Genomic DNA, 27,570 nt, shown 5'->3' on the forward strand with positions numbered 1-27,570 from the left:
TATTAGTAAATCTGTTATTTTAATTTGGCATTTAAAGACATTTTTGTCTTAATCAGCTTTTTTATGATTTGTTTTAGATTAATTTTCGTTCTATTTTAGTAACTTGGCGAAAATGTATATGCTATTATTTATCTATGTATTATGATTCGTAATTACACTGCATCAATATATAATGTAGCAATATATATTATGTAATATAACAATATAATAATATATAATATGTTATATAACAATTTGTGTTCAGTGTTTTAAAATGATGTAATGGCATAATGAAACAGGCAGGAATCTGACCAGTTATACTTGACAGAGCATTAATATCATCCTAATACTTTCAGCCAATTGTAATATAATTTAGCAGTTAACATTATTTTAAATTCGCCCTGTCGGTTTTTCCCTCTCGTTTCAGTGATCCTGGGAAGCAGCTTAGTTTGAAATCCACCTCTGATTCGACTATAATATGATTCCAATTCCAAAATATTATACAGAGGTAAAAATACAATGTACTTCGTTTCTGCTTATGGCACTTGTCATAAACAATCCCGTTGACGAAGTCAGCGATTTTGTTTCAGTAGCGCCATTTGGGACCAAGAGTACGCCTTAGCTATTAATGCCTCACAGTCATTTTCACGGGGCGGACTTCATTCATACATTTCATTCACTCATCCACAGATCGTAATTTAGATCAGAATCAGAGAACGATCACTTCTGATCCAGTACAACCAGTGGTATTGTCCCGACTTGGAGGACTTTGTGGCTACAATAGATTTATACGTGCACCACCCACCATGTACACGGAGAGTCTTCTGCCCGCGGGGTTCGAATTCGTAACATAAGAGATGTGAATCCAACTCCCTACCAACCAGGCTATCCTAGGTCATTACAATGACTTGAAATAGCAAAGGTTCAAGCTGAAATGAGAGAAAATAAGGTTTCTGTTTGAACTGCGGATTCAGAGAGTTTCCGAGATAGTGCCGCTGTTTTGAGGTATGAAATTTTCAGCATTAAATTAATTTTCTTGTATTTTGTCTCACAGATAGTTTATTAGCCATTATTAATTACTTTATTATAATAAACACTCATTACAAAAAATATTTTTTTCTAAATTTAAACTGGCATGAATAAGGGAGATTTTTAGAAAGGTGTATTTAAAATAATTTATCTTCTATAAAACAAACGACACTAAAATAATAAAAAAAAAATTTTAATTGCTTTATTTGTTCTAATTTTAAAAGCATGAAATTATCATTCATTTGCTTTGAATCGATGTTATTTAATACATTTAAAAGAGAAAGCTGCAGTTTTAAATAAACAAAAACTGGCCATAGAAATGGTTTATCGTTATTAAATGCAAACATCAGTATGATTTTATGTAATATTTCGTTCATTCGGCACAAAACCGCCCTAGTATTCCATATAATTTGCAAAGAAGTGTGCAGACAAGAATAGAAGTTAATCTATATCAATTCGACGAAAAAATATCAAAAATTAAAGGAAGCAATCTTAGAAAAAGCACTCTTCAAATATAAGAGATATCTGGACGAATTTTGGTCGATCAAGCTAATGTAAATTATTTGATTAATTATAAGAAGAAATTCTCGAATTAAAATTAATACCTCTTTAGGCTGAAAAATTTATAATTTAAAATTGAAGAATTAAAAATCATAAGCAGAAAAACAAACTTATTATTTAAAAATTACATTGATAACAAGAAAATATGAGCGCAAAATACATTAATATACAAAGATAAATTCATTTTGATATAAAAGAAATTAAGAAATATTCATAGTAATGAGAGATGTAAACCAAGCGTAATAAAAAAACAAAATTTATTATTTAAAACAAGCAAACTTATTATTTAAAAATTAGATTGATAACAAGAAATATGAACATAAAATATATTAATATACAAAGATAAATTCATTTTTATATAAAAGAAATAAAGTAAGATTCATAGTAATGAGAGATATAGACCAAACGTAATAAAATTTGATGTACAAAGACACATTAAAATTCAAATCCAGTTACATCGCATACATTTCAAAATAATATTAAATACTAAATAAAAACTGACAAAAGGAGAATTAAAATTATGTAGGAATTATAAAATTCCAATTAAGAGCCAGTTTATCGAAAAATATTCCTATTAAAATAACTTATCTCAAATGAGAAAAATGTATGAAAAGGAATAATTTAAGAGAAAACGAACATTAGAATGTGATAAAATAAGTGGCTTATCTTAGAGATAACGAGTATGATTACAGAATGATTCCATTTTTCTTTTATTTTTTGTAACACTGACCTTCAAATAAATTCGGAAATAAAAAAAACGTGAAAAAATATTAACCTAAGTGATAGCTCACTGCGTCGATGGCAAATCACACAGAGATATTATTTCTGAAGAATGGAAGTAAGAAAGTAACGACATCTTTAGTTTCAAAAAATAGTCTAGCACATTTCAGTAAATGGGTGCGGCAGTGCTGACGGATAACAGTTGGCTCAGCACAAGTAAGTGTTTATACTGATAATGATATTGATCTTTCTAAATGGTAGTTCAAAATCTACAATTTGTATTTCTGTGCAATTTTTTTAAGACTAAGTTTTTAAAATTATGTTTTGCATAATATTGTTGTTAAATCTTTTGAAAAATCTACTAAGCAAAATTTGCAACAGAAAGAACCTTTATTTTCTGTTGCAAATCTTTTTGTTTTGTTTTTTTGCAAATCTTGTTGTTTCTTTCTGTTGAAGGAAAATTGTCTATTTCTTTTCACATTCTTTTACTATTAAATTATGATTGTTAATTAAAATGTTTATAATACTTCATTTATGAATTAATATTTATTCTTTCAAATGAGTTATTATACAGTGAAAAAGAAATATTCTACATAAAAGTTTTACTTGTTATTTTACATGGAATTTTGAAACTTCTCAATTTCTATTTATTTTAATTAAACGCGATTTAACAGATTGAAATTCTCAACAAAATATCTAAAAACCTTTAGAAATTGAAGGAATTTTTTTTAATGTAAGAATTTCTTCAGTATTTCAAGCTTATTTCTTACAGTTAATGTATGGTATTTTTAAGTATTTAAGACAAAGGATGTAAAACAGTTTCTTGCTTGAATAATTTTTTATTTGCATATGACATACAGATATATATATATATTAATGATTCAAATAGTAAAATTCTTTAAAAATTAAGCATAATTAACAATAAAAAATTACTTGCAAATCAAAGCATTTAATTATTATGACAGATTATAAAAAAATTATAAACTTTACACAAATTTAAAAATAAAAATTATTATTTCACACATTCTATTGCCATGGGGAATATAGCAACATAACCAATTAAAAAATATATAACATTCCAATATATTATATTATAATAATGTATTTTATTAACTAATAGTTTGATGTAATTAATAATTAACATAAATTCACATTATATTTATACCTTACAATTCGCATGTTTTTTACAAAAATTTTTCTGAGCATCTATTTACTGGTCAATTAGCATTTTTCAATTGACCAGTTTACAGCTCGTCGTAACCTAGAGATAGAAAATTCATCATTGTCAGTAAATATTTAAATGAACTAAAGTAGGTAAACTTACCAGTGAATATCCATTCAAAGGTAACTCAAAGTTGATGAAGAAATGTGTGATGAAAAAAAATTCGTTTACTGTTTTTATACATTTCAATATGAACTAAAAGGCATAAACTGTCAAAGATATGTAATATTTGGAAGTTTAATATTCAAGAACTTATTCACGTATTGATCAAGTACTAATATAATTTGAAATATTTCACGTTACTCTTCCATAAAAATTACTTAAATTTACTCTTACTTTGAATTCACTAGAAAATATGCCCTTTTAGCTCTGAGAGAATATAAAAATGAAAAAATATCTTAAAGTAAAGTCGTTTCTTCAGAGGTATATAGCAATTATTTGAATAAAAGAATAGTAGATTTATTCGTGTTTATTTTCACAGTAATCATCAATGAAATTTAATGTTTCTTTTCAGTCTCTATTTGAATTTGGCTTGTCAGAATGCAGGAAGACTCGATCAGTGGTATTATAGAAGCCTTGTCTCCTCTGTCTTTCGCCATATCACTTGCAGTTCTATTACTGGCATACGTATATATTGCTATCAGAGATAAAGGTGTACCACCAGGTCCAAAAGGTTTACCCTATTTTGGGTATTTGCTCTTCATGAGCAATGCTGACTGTCATCTGAAGTTAGATGCTCTGAAAAAGAAGCATGGAGACATTTTCAGCTTTACTTGTACCGGTCGTTTGTACATTAACTTGGGAAGTTTCCGGGCATTTCGGGAGGCTCTCATATCCAAATCTGAATGCTTCGCCGAAAGAGTATCAGGTTACAGCCTTACAAAACATCTTTTCAATGGAGGTAAAAATATATATATTTCCTCAGTATAAAAATACTACTTTAATTATTCCTTTATATAAACCTTACTTGATTTGTTTATGAAGAACTGTTTATGAAATATTTCACATTTTATTTTAACCCTTATATTCATTTTGTATAGCATTTGCACCATACATACAACTTTATAAAAATTATTTTATAATGGTAGTATATTTTTATCAAGTTGTATGTATGGTATACTATACAAAATGAGGTATACTATACAAAATGTATAGCTACTTATATACATTTTTTTTTTTTTTTTTGCTTTTCTTCAAAAAAGCAATCTTGCCACGATAAGAGTTAAAGCATATTTCATTTAGCAATTCATATAAGTCATAGTTAAATTTTGTTGGTCATTCCTGTTTGTAAACTAAATTTTTTTAATGACTTGGGCAGAATTTTAATTCATCCACACGTATTGCTTACAAGAGTGAAATATGAATGATTAGCAAAATTTGATTGTGATTTGTATCTAGTAATCTAACGGTAAACAATATTTTATAATGATCTGTGATATTTGCATAATAAAAGTGGGTCTAATATTGCCAAATTCAATATTTTATGAATTGTAAATTTAATTAATTAGTAACTTTTCGGGAGTAACTTTAGCTGCGTAATGAGTGTAGCTTGCCATTATAAGATATAACATGAAAGATTGATAACTAGTAACTATGCTTTTGACTTTACGCAAGAGGTAAATTTTTACCATAAAGTTTTAAATGTGGGCCAAATTTTAATAATTTTTATAGTAATGCTAATTTTGTGGGTTTACAAAAAATCGCAGAATAGGAGATGAAATGGAATGTAGAGAGAAAAAACTTTCAAAGCAAGAATTAAAGGAGGAAATATAATACAGAAATTGTATTATCCAAAATTGTTTGATTCGATGTTTTCATGAATATTGAACCAATTATATACAAGTTATGATTAAAAAATTATCTCTTTTTTTTCCAACCTTTTACAGTCCTAAAAGAAATCAGTTGAATAATTATTCAAATATTAATAAAGGCAGAAATGTGTTATTGATTCATAGCATTTTTCAATCTTTAGTTTAATAACGCTGGAAATCTTACAAGTGGTTCAAAATGATATAATTTTTTACATCATTACATTGTTTTAAATCAGATTATATTGATGGATTTCAAAAAGATCTTTTATAAATATGCATTCTATTAAGAATAAAATGGAATGTTCTTGTTTCATTCTTTTTGAAATAGGTATAGCTTACTTGAATGGAGAACCTTGGAAAGTTGTTAGAAAATTCTTTCTGCAGGTCTTAAAAGAACGTGGCGCAAATTCCATCAAATCTAGTATAGCTGGTCCTTTGTACGATTCCATCAAATCTACCATCAACGATTTGAAAGCCAAGAAAGGAGAACCCGTCAACTTGATAGAATTATTAACTGAAAAATGCACTACGATAATGCGACTTACGCTGTTTGGTGAAGTTGGAGTAACAGATGAACAAATAAAAAAATTTAATGAACTTTATGCTGGAGAAGTGATGTGCATGACGCCACTGAATATGTTAATGTGTGGAACCTATGCCAAGTAAGAATCTTCTGTTTTCTTTAATGTCATTCATTGTTTAATAGCAATAGACATTACTACTGAAATGTTGATTTAAAATTACCTAAATTTAAAATATTGCTACTTAAAACAAAGATATTAATTATATTTAATTTATGGCAAGGGAAAAAAAATTAAATGGAAAAATAAATTGAAAATAACTTTAAAAAAACACTGAAAAATATTTCTTTATTTTTTCGTTTGCAGTTTTATTTTTACATATTAAATTTTAAAATGTCTTTAATTTTTGTCATAAAATAAAAAACAATTTGGGGACTTTAAAATACCTCTAGTCAAACTTTAAAAAAAAAATAAGATATTTGGTCAAAAATGGCTTTTCCAGTGTGGGCAATAGGCTTATTTCTAACATTTTTTATTTAAACATTATACTACATGAAACAAAGAAATTCATAATGTCTAATAAATGGCAAGGGGAAAGAAATTAATTAAAATTAAATTTTAAATTACTTAAAAAAAGCAGGAAAAATATTTCTTTATTTTTTCGTTTGCAGTTTTATTTTTACATATTAAATTTTAAAATGTCTTTAATTTCTGTCATAAAATAAAAAACAATTTGGGGACTTTAAAATACCTCTAGTCAAACTTTAAAAAAAAAATAAGGTATTTGGTCAAAACGGGCTTTTCCAGTGTGGGCAATAGGCTTAATTCTAACATTTTTATTTAAACATTATACTACATGAAACAAAGAAATTCATAATATCTAATAAATGGCAATATTAATATTAAATATCTAAAATTTAAATATTAATTATTATTTTAAAATTAAAATTTAAATATTAAGATCTAAAATGTCTTAATTTGTGTTATACAATAAAAAGAAATTTGCGGAATTTAATTTTTTTTAAATGTTATTTTTGGTTATGGTTTTTATAATGTGGACAATTACATTAATTCTAACCATTTTTTTTATTTAAACATTATGCTATGAAAAGAATCCTAATTAATTTTTCTCTTTAGATACTTCATTTTTCCTTTTATGCCCCATTACTCTGAAGCTGTGAAATGTAATAAACAGATGGAGAAACTCTTACATGATATACTCAATGAACACAAAGCAACATACGATCCAGAGAACCCCAGAGATATTATAGACGAATATTTCAAGGAAAAGGATCAAAGACGAAGCAGAGGAGATTCCACAGCGGAGTACTTCACTGGTAAAATTATTGAAGAAAAATTCTCTTTTAATATATTTACTCAAATAAAGCAATAACTCTTCAAAAGTGTGTTAACGGCATCTCTTATTGTTTTTTTCTTTTATGAAATAAATCAGTACTGAAAATTGGTTCAAAAATGTATAAAAAAACATATCCTTTGGATAGATTCTCTCTATTTAAATTAATTTGCTTGGGTGAAGGAATTTTGTCTCATTTAATCGGAATGAAAAACGCAATTTGATATTTTTTGTAACTTTTCCTGTTTAAAATGAATTCAAGCGTTTTAAAAAACAAAATATTATTCTAAATTGCATGAATATGAAACAAACACCATGCATTCCGTAATTGATTAACCGGTAACATTCTACCTTAAATTTGCAGAATAATTGGTTCTTTTTCTTCGTTACATAACTCGACGAATATTTAACTGTACTATATGATTTTAATAAAGCAATTGTTCAAATTAAATTCCATATATTGCAAGAAGTGATCTTATATTTTGAGCAAACTTGAAAAACTTGAAAAAAAATTTTTATTCTTTCCACAGATGAAGCTTTAGTAGGTTCTCTGATGCAATTTATGGGAGATGGCGTTCTTGGTGTTGCATCTTTCGCGAGCCTTTTTGTCAAAAATGTGTTGGATTCAACCGAAGAGGAAAAACTTTATAAAGAAATCGTAGACGTTATAGGCTCAGACAGGCAACCGACTATTGAAGACAAAAGTAAGATGACTTACTTCAACGCTTACATATTGGAAGCTATGCGAACATCAGATTTCTTCAATATTTTCCCCACCTTGGAATGTACAAGTGAGTATTTTTTTTTATTGTAAATCATAAACTTCTTAATTTGAATATCAATATAACTTTTATCTATATAATTGTATTAAAAAAGTTTTAATTTAGAGATACTTGGGGATACAAAATAATTTTAATAATTAATCTTACAATAAAAGTATATTAAAAGTGTACTATATTATTTTGTAAGAAAACTTTTTTCAAACTTCATAGAATTTTAAATGTACAGTGTATTTTTACTATTTAGTCTACACATTCTGACAGGATTATAAAGCATTTTTTGGATCCGTCTGTAGTTGATTGAAATCTAGCTGTTATTTGTTAGATTGATGTCCGTTTGGAGCTTCTTCCGTAAATGTAACAAATTAAATTCATGTGTTTTTAATTCATGTGTTTAAAGTTCCTATAACAAAGAATATAAGGTGTAATTTTTTAAAAGTTTTCAATAATTTGGAAGTTAATCTGAGTACAAAAGTAAATAGTTTAAAATACGTCACTTTTTAATGCTGAATAAACATTATTGAATCTATTTTTCCAAAGAAAGCAAAAATAATCTTTATAGCCTCTTTCCACCCTCAATATACCATATTAATTTTTCACTGGTTGATGTGAAATAATGGCTTGGTGTTTCGAGTACAAAGTATCTTGAATTCCAGCATCCACCTAACCAAGCTGAACACACGCATGTTTGCCTTCTGATGCGTATTTACTCCATCGAGGTCAGATATTACCTAGCTATTGTGTTCTGAAAATAAATTTATATGTGGAATGAAATAACAACGCTGGTATCATCTGCTTAGAAAGAAAAACGTATCGAGTCTGTGTCTAAAATAGCTCTTGCGTTGTTGTTGTTTTTCAAACAAAAGTAATAACAAAACAAAATCAACCAGCATTTTTCATTTTCTCTGATTTTACACATGTCCGACAGCCTTGATGTACTGAAAATAATGTATGTCAACAAAAATCGGAAAAATTAATTTTAGTGTGATTAAAGCAAGCTGAAATTACTACTCTTTTTAATGAGAAATTATATATTGCTTCTGCGCATCGAATAAAACGAAATAAGTGATCCTTAAGTGATTTTAAACAACAATTAGATTGTTATTTCTACTCAAAAGTTTTTTTAATGAGAAATTATATATTGCTTCTGCGCATCGAATAAAACGAAATAAGTGATCCTTAAGTGATTTTAAACAACAATTAGATTGTTATTTCTACTCAAAAGTTTTCGGCATCATACTTTTAATGAGAGCTACTTCTTTGGTAAAAAACCATTAATGATCTAAAAATGCGCTTACCATCAAAATTTAATTGTTATTAAAATTTCATCATATTATTATTGTATTTATAAAAATATATATACCTAAAACTCTAACATACACAGCATAGAAATCGCTTTTATTACTTATCGCTGAAGAGCAACAATGAACTGTAAAAAATTATTATATGAGCATTTCAGACTGCTTCATTCCATGTTTCGCTAATTAATGAATCTACGAAACTAGTTGTACTGTTAGTTAGAAATGCTTTTGAGATTTCTGATGTTCCGTTAAATTAGAAGAAACAAGATGCAAAAGAAATAGGTGTTTAACAGAAAATTTAACAAACGCTAAAATAGGACTTAAAAGAAACATCTTAATAATACCATACTTCTAAATTAATCATTTCGAATTCGATTTTTGTTATGGATACAGTTTTAAACAAATCACTTGACATTTTCATTAGATTTAATAAATAAAATAAACAACAAGTTGAAAAATGAAAAGATAGCATCGTTCGCAGGTGCGTTACAATACGAATGATTATGAGATCCATTGTACTAAAATTTCAAAGACTTTCTTAAAGTTTTGGTGAAGATCTTAACATGCAATGTGAAATATCAATCTATCAGCCAAGCAAATAAGCAAGTGCCTTATTTGAAAAAATGAAGAAAATTTTTAGCATTTTTCAAATTATTAGAAATTTTGAAAAAAAAAGCATTTTTTAAATTATTAGAAATTTTGAAGAAAAAAAAAACATTTTTCAAATTATTATAAATTTTGAAAAAAAAAAAGCATTTTAACTTTCTTATTCAATATTTCATTTCAAGTCTTTTTTTCCCCTCAGAGGAAACCACTTTAGGCGGATACAGAATACCAAAAGGAGCTATACTACTTATGAATTTTTACTCGACCCACTATGATCCAGAAACGTTTGAAGAACCTACAAAATTTAATCCATCAAGATACATACAAACCGAAGGAAAACGGAGGCCAGAATTGCCACTTACATTTGGTATAGGTAAGTCAGATCACCAAGAAGACGAGGACTTGTTTACTTACATTGCAATATCTTATCCTCGTATCTGGAATGCTCTCTGAAGAATTCCATTTTTATAAATGACGATTGAAATAAATGAATTAACATAGTTGTATGAAGCAAGGGATTCTCATCTTGCAGAATAGATTCATTTAGGCTTTTTTTATTAATAATAAGTCAATCCTTGTGCACCACAAAGTACAGCACAAGGCTTACAGAAGTAAGTAGAAACAACTACATACATAAATAAAAAAATATGTACAGATAAAAATAAGGATAAAAACAACAGGAAAAAATAAACAACAAAACTAATTAAAAATTGAAGCAGCAAAGGCAATAAATTTACAGAATGAGACAAAAGCCATTTTGTAGTCGACCAAATCATGAAGCGGAGGTGGAAACTTAATATTACAGGCATCGAGATCCACAATAAAATCCCTTCTCCCTTCAATAAGTTTGTAGCAATCAAAAAGCAAGTGGTCGACATTTTGAACTCCACCCACGCTGCAAGAGCACAGATCAGAGTTCGATAATCCAAATTTCTTGAGATAGTAATTGAAATTACCGTGTCCAGTAAGAAATTTTGTTAAGTGAAAATCACTGAAGAAATGCTTGTTATTTAACCTTTGAGAAATTGTGGGGAAAAATAATTTAGTTAAAGAGGCAGCTGTCGAATTCTGGTACAGCTCATTCCATAAGAGAATGGTCTTTTTGTAATTCTCATTGCGAATGTGAGATTTGGGGATGCTCACAGGATAAATGATGTTTAGCTTTGTAGCTTGCTTTGCAAGCCAATCGGCTCTTTCATTTCCTAAAATGCCAGAATGTTTTCATTTAGGCATAGAGGGGGATATTAAAATAATTCATTTTCCATGAGTAATAAGTGGAATAAACCCGTTATGATATCGAACGTGTTCTCATCTTACAGAACACGTTCTCTTAAAGCCAGTTAACAAAAAATATTATTAAATCCTATTTATCAAAACCAAGTAACAAGGTACATTCTGTTGATGTAATTTAACTACCTTCTGCAGTAGTACTTCAGTAATCCCCCTTCCTAATAATCCAGTCGAATTATATTTTTACATGAAATAAAAACAGAATAATAATTTTATTGGTTTAAGACATTACGTTGGTTAGCCAAAACAGACTTCTAAGTTTGAATCCGAGTATATCACTGGATAAAGGATGACGAATGGTGGAAGTTTTGACATCGGTTTTTTGAAATTTAGATTTTTTTTTAACTCTATTTATTTCAGAGGAGAATTTCAAATTAAAAAGAAGTAATAATCAAAAATACATGTACTATAAGTAATAAAAAGTAAAGATAACTTAATTGGGTAAGGAGTCTTAATTTTGAAGAGTTTTGAATTTAAATAGAAAGTTTTTGCCAAAGCTTGAAGCTTGTTTGTGTTCTTCTTTTTTTTTATTTGAACGAAATTTCTGGGATTTATCTTAAGTGTATGATATGCATAGAAGAGAATAAACGATAAAAAAGTCATTATCTATCAATTTTAGGAAAATTCGACTTTCTTAAAGAAAAGCAAGTCACCGAAAAATGACTATAATATTCGCGGACCGATTTTTTTCCCCCTAAAAGTGTTATTCTTCGATTTTAAATGATATCCAAATGGTCGATTTTTTAAAATAAAAGCAGTGAAAATTAAATCTGAGGAAGAAAAAAATCTTTGTGGCAAATGATTGTCGAAAGACACAATAAAATAATTTTCGCTAGTATAATCTGAAACTTAAGAATTGGGAAAATTTAATTTTCACTGCCTTTTTTAATTAGGCAATTTGAAATCGAAAAATAGCACTTCTAGAATAGGATTTATTCATTTGTTTAATTCAGGAATGCTGACTGATTGAAAAGTTTCACAAGCATTTTTTGATGACAAGTTTGTCTTCAACAAAGTCATATTTTCAAAAAAAAAATAATAAATAGATAAATAACGCAGATATTTATCTACGTTATTTTTACTAATAATATTCTTCTATATATCACGTACTTAAGTGAAATTGCAGAAAATTCGCTGAAATTTTTTTTAAAAAGAAAGAAATACGACTAACTGCACTATTTATATCTAACAATCCTAAATTGCACTTTTAAAAATAAACTTTTGATTTAAATAAATTGTTATTACTCTCTGTAGCTCATTATGCAGGTCTTTTTAATGCCTACAGCTTTTTAATTTAAATTTTCCCTCTCATGTTAATCATATTTTTTTTTTACTTAAACGCAAAAAATAGATGTCAGAACTTTAACTATTCCCTCATCACCCCCCACCTACCCTGTCTTATTTGGAAACGTATCCGTATTCAAACTTGGTATTTTGGATATCCAGTTCAACAACTTAAGGCAATAAAGGCTTTCTTTGTCACATTTTTGCTATTTTTTATGACAATTCGGCTGGATTACCAATCGAAATTTTCTAGTAAATAAAATAAAGTTCATGCGTATTCAACTGTTCATATCTAATTTTAATCATATCCACGGATATAATACATTTTCATAAATAATTCAATCAGCGGTTGTTTTTTTTATAAAAATTTTAAAATATTTAGAGTATATTTTTACATAGGTTTGTTAAATTTCATGAAGCAAAGTTAAGCTTTCTGATATGTTAATATCTTTTTTTTTACATGATTTCTGAATTTTATTGAATCATCCGAATCTGTCCAATAACCACCTTCGAATAACTTTAATTCTATTTTATTGAACTTTTTGATTTTTGTACAATGTTTTTATGGGTTAGTAGGTGATTTTTATTTCCATCTTTTAAGCCATTCATAATTCAGAGTGAACAGAATATAATATCAAAATTCAAAGATAAGATTTTTCTAAAAAGCCTAAATTCAATTGAAAACAACCACTGGAAAGTTCCTCCAAATACAAATCCTTTTAGCGTATATAGTAAGCAATGATGTCTTTTTTTTTCCCTTAGGTAAACGATCTTGTTTGGGAGAAGGTTTCGTCATGATGCAAGTCTTCTTGCTTTTTGCAACATTATTACAAAATTTCCATCTCAGATTACCAGATGGATCAAAACAAATTACTGCGGAAGAATTTCTGACAGGAAATGTACTCATATGTGCAATACCAAGAGACAAAAGCTGAAAAAGGAAGTTTGACAAATTCTAATCAATGATTTGAAGTGTTGCCATATTAATATATGCAAATTTTATTGTAAAAAAATCATGATAAATAAAAATTTATACAAGTTTCAAACATAAATTACATTAAAAAATAATTATGGCATCACAGACACGTCACAAATGTAAATATGTGCACCATCTAATATCTTATTGCATGTTTTTTTTCTCTATCTGCAAGTCTGGGACATCAGTTCCTTCTTTTTACTTCAAAGCGCACAGAGAATTGCAAAATTAAATTGGTGTGGAATTAATTTTAATAAAGAGTATCATGCGAGCATAAATTGATTCTGTTAAGAATATTTATATTTTAATTTAACGTTATTGGGATTTTACATGGTTCTTTTTTTTTTTCCAAAAAATTTGCATTGCGCTTTAAATACACGGCAGTTTATTGCTTATAAGACCATTAAAGAATTCCAAACATAAATTGGCGCTGTCTACTTGACTTAAATCACGTGAAGAGCAATCCGTTTCAGTGTTAAACTTATATACTTCATAAAGACTTCTTTTAATAATTTTGTATCTAAATTTCAAAATAATTGCTTAACAAAACCGATACCTGAAATAATACTATTATTTACTAATATACAACACGATCACTTGTACTTTACATGATTTAAGAATTTTGTCTTCACAGTTAATCTGTAATATTTAAAAATAAAACCCTTAAAATTTTAAGGCAAATATAGGTACAACTGTAACTGTATTTTTGACATTTATTCGTTTTTTATCATAAGCACAATTCATTCGTTGTTATTGTAAAGTACTTGTTATATGACTCAAATGGTGTAAAAGTTTTGTTATACGTCGTTTTTCCAGTTCCTTTTGATAAGTATGTGAACTGTGTTACTGATAACATGATTTCGGAATTATTAACAATTCCTTAAATAAAAGAACTGCCTGCTTTAATATAATTGATGAAGAAGAAGGAGAATGTAAAGGAAATAACTTATATTACTCTAAGACGCAATAGTTTGCATTAAAAAGCTTTATTTATTTTATTTGATAAAAAAAAAACTTGCAAAAAATGATAGAATTTCATTTGATTTACAAAATTATTTATAATATCCAAAGGCAATCAAATAATTAATTTTTTTTTATTTAAATGCTTACTTGCATGTACATAAATGTTATAAAATAACAAATGTATAATTAATGCTCAAAATAGGAAATAAATGATTTTTTAAGTAACGTTATTTACAATTTATTTAATTTTAAAATTTAATCAGCGATTTTAAACCATGTAATAACATACTGAACTATCTTAAAATCTTTAAAATTTATATCTGGAAAACAAAGCTTCACCGAGCATTTTTTTTAAGTATTTTTTTGACAAGATCTTTAGATACGAATCATATACTAATTACATATGAATATTTTTATCTCAACTACACATGAATTGCTCATTTGAATAAAAAAAAAATCATGAATGCACTTAGTTTATTATTTGAAACAATCTGCTATATTACAATATTCATTTTATTTTTTATCTATCATTACTTATATTCTTGAACTTACACTCAGTTTTACCATGGTGAAATCGGATTCGAGATGGCGCTGTATGATATTGTAAGCATGGTAGCAGATAGAAAATGGCTCAAATAGTTAGTAATAAAAAAATTAGGGAGGATGCAAATTCGAGGGGAGGTTTTTTTCCTTTCAGGAAAGACATCTACATAGATAATAGGCAAAAAATATTGAATACAAATACATAAGTAAAAAAAATAAAGCAAAAAGCGCAACTCGAACCGTGGACTGGCAACACACGCGTCATTGATATTGTTCTGACCACTATATTTTGGAAGGTAGAAATGTGTAGCTCGGAGCGATTTTTTAGAAATTTTAAATGGAATTTTGATTAATTAAAAATTAAGGGGAATTTTGGCATTTTTCTGCGATAATTTCTAAAACTATTAAGATACAATTTTTTTTTTCATCATATTGAAAATCAAAGAAAAAAATTATCTTTTCAATAATACCAATTTCTTACATATAAATTGCATTTATATATTTAATAAATTTTTAAAAATATTTTAACCGTATTTTCTAAAATTTATTTCACACAAAAAATTACATAAAAATGGAGTGCATGCAAAAAAATTAGCTTTTATCAATCTGTTGCCATCACGTTGATGAAAGCTCAAGTTAAAATATTAAATTAATTTTTATTGCAAACTAAACTTAGAAAAATATAATTTTCAGAAAATGTCTGTAAGAAGTGAAATAAAAATAAAGAAATAAAGTGCAAGAAGAAAGAAAGTTTTTTAGAAATATAAGTGCAAGGAAAATATTTCTGTGAACTTTTAAAATAGCTATATTATTACTTCATAATTCTGTATTTCTTAAGGCAAATATGGCTAATGTATACAGGATATCCACTCTAATCAAGTGAAAACACCTAATTTTTAAACAGGTAGAATTAGGAATATGCATTTAATAGGAAAATTGGTCTAAAGAAAAATAGAATATTATTTTATGCAATTTTATTGTGTCAATAAATGTTCTACTAAATTACTAATTTTTTTCAATTTTATATACACATTAGTGTGTGACATCTATACTTATATATAGCTCAGTGTGTGTGTGTGTGTGTGTGTGTGTGTGTGTGTGTGTGTGTGTGTGTGTGTGTGTGTGTGTGTGTGTGTGTGTGTGTGTGTGTGTGTGTGTGTGTGTGTGTGTGTGTGTGTGTGTGTGTGTGTGTGTGTGTGTGTGTGTGTTGGTGTTCTACAGGCCAGACCGTTCGACCTACAGCTACCAAATCGGCAATTGCATACCTTGGAAGTCGGGAATGTGCAGCTGGGGTCCCTTTTTTTGAATTTTTAAATAGAATTTTAATTATTAATTAAAAACTAACTTTTCCACCAAAAAAATCTTTTCATTTCCTTACCGCCAAATGAGTAAGGCTTCAATTGTTTTTTTTCCCACGCTAAAGAGGATAGACTTAAGAAATTTTCGGTAGATTATTTCAAAGGATTCTGTTTATTTTCTTAAAGTTTGATGCATTTAAAGTTAAACATTGCTAATTAATCGATCTTTCAGATTCATTCTGAAATACTTTTGAATTAAAATAAAACAGAATAAAGAAAATTAAAAATTTCTAATCTGCATAGCGTTACCCCAACTGGCGTAGAAAATTCACGCATTTACGTTACCATAATTGGCGTTGAAAATTCACGCATACGCATTCTGTTCTGATTGTTAACAACGGATACGGACTTGGTTTTGAAGCCTTAATATGTTTTGGACAGATTATTCCAAACGATTCTGTTTATTTTTTTAGTGTTTGATGCATTTAAAACTAAACATTGTTAATTAATCGATCTGTTCATGATGAATCTGAGAAAATTTTGTTGAAAACTTTTTGAGATATTATATAAATTAAGAAAAATATTCTTTAGTGCCCATAAAGTTTAAATACTTAGCGACTCTGTTTTCAGTACTCATATTTTTTTAAAAAATGCTTCGTTTCAGTAAAAAAAAATACTATTATATTTATTGCAGTTTAATCATTTCCACTTTAATTTAAACCATAAATTCTACGGGAGCTAATAGAAAATTAGATGGATACATATTGCGTTATGGCTGAAGGTATACGTATGGCTGATGGAAGGTTCTACGTGTATATATGAAAAATAAACCCAAATACTTTAATATGGAATTAATCCCAATTTATTTAAATCAGCCTTGGAAAAATTTATAGAAAAAATGAAATATATATTTCATTTTGATTAGTTTTGCATATTTCATATTTCTAAAGAGGTAATTTTATAATAGACTTTTCGCTCAATTCTTTAAATGGAGAAATTCAGAAATTTCGATTAGTTGTGTGTTCTTGGTGACAGCATAGAATTTCCATATTCTTTCTTCTTCCTTTCCGACAAATTATCCATTTTAATATTGAAATGCAAATCTGATAAATTATTGAATTTTCAAACAGAATATCAAACGCAAATATTCATACCAAAACAAAATGAACAAAAATCAAAATTATTTATTTCAAACACTATTGTAAATAAAGGCAACTAAAAATCATTTTGAATTAAATCTATAAAGTTATATAAGGTATGAAATAATTAATTAGACATTAGGCAATTCTGTTGATTTACATAGTTTTTTCAAATACAAAACTGTTCGTCAGAAAGCACATGTTCGGGAAGGTGATATTTCTGATTGCGCTCTGAATAATATAGAATTTTCATCTCTCATTAAGGTGCTTATTCTATCTTTGATCATTCCTGTATTCCGCAGCACTCAGTTAACTATTTAACAGGTCTCAGGCAGTCGAATTAGCAAACTAAATGGTTTTTAATTTGTTCCTCCTCAAATAATCAGTAGAAGAATAAAAGCATTTGCAAGTACTCATCGTTCACTTAATAGTTCTTTGTATTTTCGGAAATTTCAGTGGACAACTGATCTTAACTTAATATCCAGAATTAACATCTAAAGAAACGTAGTGAACTCCACCAGTGTCATCATTGTATGTCAAATATCACAAACAAGCAGCAGTAAAAGAATGTGTCGAAAAAAAATATATGAATGATTGTCACTCGCTTATTAGTGTTCTTTCAGTCTTCGGTTGGTCCAGGGCTCAGTAGTTCCCAGCCAACTTCTGAGCAGTTTCCTGGCATCCGAAGCAACATAACGAGTACTTTCTTTTCTTTTTCCTCCAATAAGTAACAGAAAAGATAGGCGTATAATTATGGCCATATGAAAGTAGTTTATTGAATTTTTCTTTGTAAAGAACTGTCACCCAACTTCCAAAAAAAGAATTGGCATCTGAAGAAACATTAGTAAATTCCACCGCAGTGTCATTATTCTGTGACAAATATCACAAATAAGTAGCAGTAAAAGAATGTGTCGAAAAAATATATAAATGATTATCCCTCACTTGTTGTTGTTCTTTCAGTCTTCGGTTGGTCTAGGCTTCAGTAGTTCCCAGCCAACTTCTGAACAGTTTCCTGGCATCCGAAGAAACAAAACGAGTACTTTATTTTCTTTTTTCTCTAATAAGTAACAGAAGAGATAGGCGTATAATTATGGCCATATGCAAGCAGTTTATTGAATTTTTCTTCGTAAGGAACTCTCATCCAACTTCCAAAAAAGGAATTGACATCTGAAGAAACATTAGTAAATTCCACTGCAGTGTCATCGTTGTGTGACAAATATCGCAATTAAGCACAGTAAAAGAATATGTCGAAAAAATATATGAATGATTATCATCCGCTTATTGTTGTTCTTTCAGTCTTTGGTTGATGTCCAGGGTTCAGAAGTTCTCAGCCAACTTCTGAGCAGTTTCCTGGCATTCGAAGAAACAAAGCGAGTACTTTCTTTTCTTTTTCCTTCAATAAGTAGTAGAAGAGATAGGCGTAAAAGTATGGCCATCAATAAGCAGTTCATTGAATATCTCTTTGTAAGGAACTCTCACCCAGTTTCCAAAAAAGAATTGTCATTTGAAGAAACATAGTAAATTCCACCATAGTGTCATCATTGTGTGACACATATCGCAAAAAAGCAACAGAAAAAGAATATGTCGAAAAAATATATGAATGATTATCTCTCCAGTATTGTTCTTCTTTCAGTCTTCGGTTGATCCAGGGTTCAGAAGCTCTCAGCCAACTTCTGAGCAGTTTCCTGGCATTCGAAGAAACAAAGCAAGTACTTTCTTTTCTTTTTCCTTTAATAAGTAGTAGAAGAGATAGGTGTAAAAGTATGCCATCAATAAGCAGTTCATTGAATTGCTCTTTGTAAGGAACTCTCACCCAGATTCGAAAAAGGAATTGGCATTAGAAGAAACATAGTAAATTCCACCATAGTGTCATCATTTTCTGACACATATCGCACATAAGCAGCAGTAAAAGAATATGTCGAAAAAATATATGAATGATTATTCCTCGCTTATTGTTGTTCTTTCAGGCTTTGGTTGGTCCAGGGTTCAGTAGTTCTCAGCCAACTTCTGAGCAGTTTCCTGGCATCCGAAGATGATAAATTCTAGATTTAGGAACGGAGTTTGGCTTTGATTTCTAAGGATGTGCAGATCATGTAGACATCCTTAGAGATGACGATTGGAATTTCGCCATTTTTGGTGAGCTCATAATCATTCGGAAATTCCAGTTTGGCTTTCATGCTTAGCTTTTTGCAGAAACTCCAAACTGTTGAAGAGCGCACTGTTGGAATTGATGTTTCAGAGGGCTTTCCAGTCTCGGTATCAATAGTATCTGACAACTGTGCTTTTATGCCCAGAGCATGACAGAACAAAAAGACAGATCGATTTTGTACTACGGGAATCGCAATGTTGTTCTCTGCGTTTTCCTCAAAGACGTCTGTCTCGCACATTATCATAGACTTTGCGTATTTAAAAAGTTCTATTAGCAAAGCATATGCCAATATTGGCAGTACAAAAATAAATTCGCCGTATGTTGTGATCATAACACAGCACAACAAAATATGCAGATAAACTGCTATAAAGACAAAAGAATCCATAGTTTTTTTTTTTTTTTGTTTTTTTTTAAACTCAAAATTCACTAAAAAAATTATGCAGCAAATTTCACCAGCACGAAAGATCACTCGCTCAAAAACAATTATAAAACATTCCATTATTTGATTATTATTATTTAGCATTGTTGCAATTTTTTAAATGGGTCATTGTTAATAAAATTATGTGATATTTTATTCTTACATTTCAACAATAAGGCTATTACTGATAAGTCTCAACAAAATGCAATTGGAGATTTATATTTCAACAATATTTAAATGTGCGAAAAAAATTTCCTTTCATAATTAAAAATATCATAACATTTTTAATGATTTAATTAAGTTGAAGAGCTGGAATCTGAAACTCTATGAAAACTCTATTAATATGAAATTTGTTCATTTGATTCTAATAAAATGATGAGACAGTTTTTGATGAAATATTCTTTCTAAAAGAATTAACATGGAAGATTTTAATATTATTTAAGATTAATATGACTTTAAAAGTTGTTGCAATATAATATTGAATTATTCATTAACCGCCTGCTTTATTATTTAATGAATCCTTATTTATTGAGTAAATTGACATGATTAGAATAGGCGGTCCAAGATTTTATCAAAATAGATGTGATATCGAAGATACATGAAACGCCTAGATTTGCTGTGCCGTAGATCAAATCCCAATTACTAGTGTAATTTGACCCAGAGCAAGCACAGTTAATCAGTAAAATTGTATTAGTAATATAAATAATACGCATTTAAACTTAGGGGTAAAAGGAAAAGAAATAGTACAGAATTTACAATTTATGAGAATTTAATTTAATACAAATTGTATTATGTTTTCTACGATACTATCCTTCCAATATTTGAGATAATTATAAAATTACATTGATAACAAGCATATAATGAAATTTCCGTGAGTTCATCATCAACACTGTTTTGTGATATGTATAGATTTATATTTTAAGCTCTGTTCCACATCTCCAACCATTTATTCACTCTATACACTATGGGTGCGTGGAATAGTACGTACGCTTTTTTAATGGAACGCAAATACATCCTTTATGAAACTTCGATATCCATTATATTGATATCTTTCTTTTGTTCCGATTTTTATGGAGGGCCCGGTATCAAATGGCTATGTTAGTTATGACATAATTCTTTCATCTGATACACATATTATGGCTCAGCAATTACCGCTTAATTGGTGGTTATATCCTATGCTCTACGGAAAATTTCGAATTCTTCTCAACGAAATTTGAACAATTTACAATTTAACCGATAGCATGAGTGCTTTAATAGTGTTATCTCGCTGCAACTATAGGATGTCTTTAATCGCAATCCGAACTCTATACACCTCTATAGACTTCATTTTTCTAGACGATTCCATCTCTTACATTATAATGCCATGTTTTATATATATATAGCTCATTGTTCTGGTGTCGTTCATTCGCACAATTGGTTTTAAAGTTGGACAAATTCTTTCAGACATAAAATATTATTTATTTTCCAGCTCTTAAAAAATTTAACGAGTTTCCGCCATAGAAAATTATTAATTTAAATCTTAATCAGACTTTCGAAATATAATATAAATCGACGACACTAAATTGGATACATTTTTTTCTGATAGTCGACATAGTTATCTGGCTATGAATCTGTTTTACCGATGATTAGATGGCCGATAGTCTTCTGGGTGATACTGTATATATCAGTTTAGTTTAGTTATATTAACGTCCCGTTATAAAGCAACATTAGGGTTATTTTTGGGACGGACCTCGTAATTTTAAACTGCGGCCAGATGATGAGGGCGACACCTGAGCTGGCACCCTCCTCTCCAAGCTTCCAAATGACATCAACGGGAGAAAGTTTGGCACCGAGGGATTTAACATGCACCAGACCGTGACCTCCGAGAGACAAGGCCTGCTGGCTCTACCATTGCTTCTGCATGAGTCATCACTGCTAGGCGATCGAGAAGCCGGTTAACAATCGTCACTCTGCACGTTTTCAGCGCGAAGTGTTCGACGGCTGGTATTTATAAGCCTTCATTTTTTTCTATTTTTGTATTTATTTCTTGATCCAAAATGGTGTTATATTGAAATGGATGCGATGCAAAACCAAGTTTAAGATACAAATTATTGAAGGTAAGTGTATTTCTTTTGTAATCCTAATATAAACTTAAAGTGTTATTGAATCTGTTACTGTTAAGCCTATTTGTTCATCACTTCCGTTTTAGCAACAAATTATAATTACGATTTAGTTTTTCAATATTATTTGTTCTCTCAATGATGTAGCGTTGATTAAGAATTAACTTAATGAAAAAAGTATGCTAATAGCATAGAAAACTGAATACTAATAGCATAACGCTATACATCGCAAGTTACGCGTAATGTTAATCTCCGTCCTTCTCGGAGCGTCCGCCTAGCCGTGATGACTCATTACAACAGCCAGCAGACCTTATCTCTCGGAGGTCACGACCAGACCCACTTACACGACGGTTCTTTGGTGGAATCGAGTCTGAAGCCCTCCGATTCCGAAGGCTTTACCGCCAGGCCACATTGTATATATCAGAAGCACAATGATTTCAGTAAAATTGCCCGAATTTTACTGTGTATTTAGATTGGGATCATATTCCATATACAGTGTTGTTAAAATAGCGATCACAGATCATAAATTATTTTATAAATAGATTCCAAAAGCGTACTGGAATCGATGGAAATTTTTTCTCCTTCAAGCAATTCTTTAGACCAAAAATGCATTGAACTTTTTTTTTCTATTTTTTAAGGCATGCATGTAGATGTTTTGTTATTGTATTACTGAAAATTCAGATATTGAAAAGAATGAGATTTCTTATAAAGCTGTTGCGAATCCAATAATAACGGTTGAAAATTCATTGCTAATAAGTGGCAATTTCCATGCCATTAAAAAGCGATTGGCAAAATAATGAAGTATTTAGGAAGAATAAAATCATGATAAACATTATAAAATTAATAAAAAATCTTTAAAATTTGGTAATTTAAGTCGAAAGCAGGCAATCATCTTAAATATCCTTAGAATCGCACATACTAGATGGATTCATAAACATTCATTGAACTCCACCACTTTGTGCGCTAATGTAAGTCTTTCATCACTTAACATTCTCATCATTAAACATTTTGGAAGGAAATGCTGACATTTTAGCAAATATAGAGACACTGGTTTGGTTGTTGTAAAATCAGTGTAAAGACTTGGTTGAAGAAAATCCGCAACAGCACTTATCTTTTTATGAAATATTATAACGAAGCCAGTTTGAGATTCCTTTCCCCTCAACGCCCCTTTTGCCACTTTGCATTTACTGGCTCTTGTTTAACAACAAATTTGAACATAAATTATTTTTCTGCGATTTAACCAAACTATCACTACCTGAGATATGCAATCAATTATTAAATAAATAATTATACAATTTCTTACATCATCGCAATCAAAATTACATTTTTATTGTCTTTGCTTTCTCTCATACGTAGTAATAATAAAAAAAATCAAACTTTGACAAATCTCCAGGTTTTAGACCTCTCCGACTTCGAAAAAACACATTTTTAGAAGATTCCATCTGTGACAAAGATAACTTAAAGCTTCGATGAAATTCGGTATATAGTCTTTGTACCCGATTTGTAGATTTCTATGACATTTTCAGTAAAATTCGCTCAGAGAAAGTCCATCTGTTCGAATATAATTTAGCTCTAACACTACAAAACGAATAGAGCTAGACAGAAAAAAAATTAATATTGAATTAACTTCTATAGTCTAGACGCGTGTCAAATTGTGAGGCAAATCCAAAAAGAAACTAACCATCTACCGGTTTGTAAGTCCATCTGTTCGAATATAATTTAGCTCTAACACTACAAAACGAATAGAGCTAGACAGAAAAAAAATTAATATTGAATTAACTTCTATAGTCTAGACGCGTGTCAAATTGTGAGGCAAATCCAAAAAGAAACTAACCATCTACCGGTTTGTAAGTCCATCTGTTCGAATATAATTTAGCTCTAACACTACAAAACGAAGAGAGCTAGACAGAAAAAAAATTAATATTGAATTAACTTCTATAGTCTAGACGCGTGTCAAATTGTGAGGCAAATCCAAAAAGAAACTAACCATCTACCGGTCTGTATTTTTAGAAACACGTGAAAGCAATACCTCAAATGTAATCAAATATGACACGTGTTTTTTCGGAAAACAAGATTATTTTTTTTTTTGTAAAATGTTTTCTTCGACCGCTAAAAAGGATTTTAAAACACAAATTCGATTTTCGGATACTATTAACCCCATGCCAGAGATTATTCACTATATAATTCGCCAAAGATAACACGAAAGATTCAGTAGAAAAGCTAAATTCCCCTCAAAGTTTGATATTTGTAACTATTGCACGCCACTGCTATACAAGGCACTATTAGAGTATGAGAGAAAGTTTTGAGAAGACTACGCCTGTTCGTTATTGACAGATCCAACATGCCTTTTCATGTTGACCAACTTCTTTCGGGATGTATGTAGTTAGTATTTGCATAACATACGCTGTTTTATCAGCAGAATCAATGGGGATTTGAATTGCTATGGAGAATTTATCTACCACTGAGGAGACGCTTGCTCTTTCAAAAATTTAACACACCCTAGTGTTTTGGACAGCATTTTTTTACTATGATTATAATATTTTATTCGGTTGATTCCCATGTCCCATGGGTATCCGTGGTCATTTCCCTAATCAGACTGGGAAAAAATTGCTTTTGTTCTCTCAATAATGCGATATTCAAGGCGCAAATAAGCTCCATTCTAACCTTAATAAATCTCCGGTCATTCAGCGGTGGGCGTATGCTAGACGTTAAATCGATTACACTCACCTTCCGTATACTCGTATTAAATAAATCTTCATGAAATATTAAAATTTTTAATAAAAAGGAGAATCTAATCCATTGCGACTAAAATTAAGTGCGTTATGAAAACTTAACTAATAATCTTACAAAAACTCGCAATTTTATACCAACCATTCTCAAAGAAGATACGCTAATCAGCGCCCAGAGTTTTCCTAAGGTTGATTAACAAAATTATTAAATTATTGATATTTCTAAAAAAAATTAAGCCAAACTTCATAACTCGGTTAAATTTAAACGCTGAAGATAGGAAGTTTTTAAAATTTTATTTACTTGTTTAAAAGGGTGTTAAGAACGTTTCATTGAATCCGATTCTGGAGGACAAAAGGATTGAATCAAATTCGGATTTCATAATCTTTTCAAAAAAACATTTATTACTGAAACTAAATAAAATATTATTATTTACGTCCCATGTCTATTCTTTATACACCCTTTTGAAAGTGAAACTAAAAATTGAAATTGTATGATGAATCAAAGAAATTTTTATTAAATAATTCTTTGAGATATTGCATAAATTATAAAGAACTATTCTATAGCACAAATAAGACTTCAAAGCTAATTATCTGTTTTCTTGTTTTCTGTACTCATATTTTTTAAAAATATGATTGGTTTCAGCAAATTTTGTGTATTAAATGAAGTTTAAATACTTCTGCTTCAATTTAAAGTTCAAATTTTAAGGGAGTTGGCAGAAAATTAGAAATACATAACACAATGATAGTATACTATTATAGAAAGATGCTTCTATAATAATATGAGTTATTTGACAATCAAAATTTGAGACTTAAAAAAAAAATTATTTTTCTGAAGAAGCTATTAAGAGACCAAGTTAAGCGAAATATTTAATTGAAAATTTTAGCGAGAACTAAACCTGGGGAACTAACTGATCACTAAAGGCGGCTAATATAATAATAAACAAGAAGAAATATACTGTATTCAATCTAAAACCTCTGAATTTTCGGATAATTCCTGATTAAAAATTGAAGAAAAATCTGATATGACTAGAAGAAAAGCAAGCTAATTATTTAAATGTTATTAAATATTTACATAAAATATAGAATACAAAGATATGCAATTTTAAATAGGAGGGATAATCAAGAAATATCTCTAGTATTGGGTCGTAAGTGCTAAATATGTTAAAAATTGGAAAGGAAAAATTGGATTGGACATTAAAATTTAAATCGAAATTACATAGCATACATTACAAAAAAATGTTAATTCCTTTATAAAAATTCACAAAGAAAGTGTAAAAATTATTTACAAATCTCAAAATCTGTTTTGAAAAAACAGCATATTAAAATGTATTGCAATTAAAATAATTTAGCTCATACACGAGAAAAACAGTAGGTAAAAGGAAAATGCGTTTCAGGAAAAATATGCAGTAGAAATGTGATAACCTGACAGATAACGAACAAGATTCTAGAATGATTTCATTCTTCTTATAGCACTGACCTTTAAACAGATTCAAAAATAAAAAAAGGATAGAAAAGCGTGAAAAAAAAACATTGACTCTGAAAGTACTCATTGCATAGATACCAAATCTCGCGAAGATATTACATTTCAAGAATGAAAATAAAAAAGTAACTACATGTTTAGTATCAAAAATAAAATAGCCTTACGCATTTCAGTTAGTGGATGACACAAAGTTGATGGTTTTTAACTGGATCTTTCCGAAAGAAAAATTAATTTAAAGTGAGTGTTTATACTGATTTGTTTAGTTATTAATTCAGATTCTATAATTTGTATTTCTATACAATTTTATTTGAAAGTTTTAAGATAATTTTTCACGTAATACTTTCTTTAAATCATTTGACAAGTCTCTCTGCTAATTACATCACATACTTAAAAATGAAAGAAAGAGAGTTAGACCATTCTTTTTAGCGTATTTTTACTGGAGAATTTATGATCGTTATATAAAAAAAATTGCTTAAAGATGGATTTAAAAAAAATAATTATGAACATAAAATTTTTGTTATCAATCTCTTTTTATAAAAATTTAAGTTAAAATTATTTATATTTTTCCATTTATAAACAGTTTTTCAACCTTTCAAAAGAGTTATTGTACAGCAAAATAGCAATATCTTAAATATTAGTTTCATTTATAATATTTATTTCATTTTATGGCATGCTAAAACCTTTTTGTGTTCTGTTATTTTCTTGTACACGAAACGTAAGCAAACATCACTTTAAATTATTGACAAGATAAACAGAAGTGCTTACAATTCAAATACGAAAATTAATGTAATTTTTCTTTTCGTATCAAAACTTATTTGACATAATGAATAATATTCTAATAACTTATTTGACATAATTAATTTTAATGCAGATTCTTTCTTGAATACTGATTCTTATTTGAATAGTTGGTGATTTACACTTGACGTATAGATAGATATTCTAGAGATTTTCCGATAATATGCTTCTGATTTTAGTAAATACATCAACAGCCTCTAATAAATAAATTTACCTTTGAAAATTCATTAAAAAATTATTTGATATTGATGAAGAAATGTGTGATGAAAAAAAGAACACCGCCTATTGTTTTTATTAAAAAATTAATTTAAACACATAAGCTTTCAAAAATATATAATATATTGAAGATTACTTTTCTCAGTGCTTAATCACACATTTCTGGATATTCAAAATCTTAAATTAAAATATTTTTGATTAATTCGTTATTACTTAGTTGTTCATATTTAAATTTTCAAGGAAATATAATAACCTTTACCCTTAAATATAAATATTGAATAATCCAGTCTAAAGTATAAAAAAATGTA

At 28.7% G+C, this 27,570-nt stretch overlaps 1 protein-coding gene across 1 annotated transcript in view; it reads left to right on the forward strand.

Annotated features, from left to right (window-relative positions):
• The first annotated feature begins 2,227 nt into the window (after positions 1-2,227).
• The window catches only part of LOC129972623 (uncharacterized), a 37,067-nt gene continuing 11,724 nt past the window's right edge, over positions 2,228-27,570 (forward strand). The window contains exons 1-10 of the mRNA XM_056086830.1: positions 2,228-2,505; positions 4,026-4,412; positions 5,651-5,984; positions 6,981-7,180; positions 7,728-7,988; positions 10,083-10,256; positions 13,220-13,389; positions 18,673-18,893; positions 19,010-19,085; positions 19,344-19,398. Of these exons, the coding sequence (XP_055942805.1) occupies positions 4,052-4,412; positions 5,651-5,984; positions 6,981-7,180; positions 7,728-7,988; positions 10,083-10,256; positions 13,220-13,389; positions 18,673-18,893; positions 19,010-19,085; positions 19,344-19,398 (1,852 nt within the window). The 5' untranslated portion in view covers positions 2,228-2,505; positions 4,026-4,051. The remainder of the gene's footprint in view (positions 2,506-4,025; positions 4,413-5,650; positions 5,985-6,980; positions 7,181-7,727; positions 7,989-10,082; positions 10,257-13,219; positions 13,390-18,672; positions 18,894-19,009; positions 19,086-19,343; positions 19,399-27,570) is intronic.

This window comes from Argiope bruennichi, chromosome 1 (assembly GCF_947563725.1).
Source record: "Argiope bruennichi chromosome 1, qqArgBrue1.1, whole genome shotgun sequence".
NCBI lineage: Eukaryota > Metazoa > Arthropoda > Arachnida > Araneae > Araneidae > Argiope > Argiope bruennichi.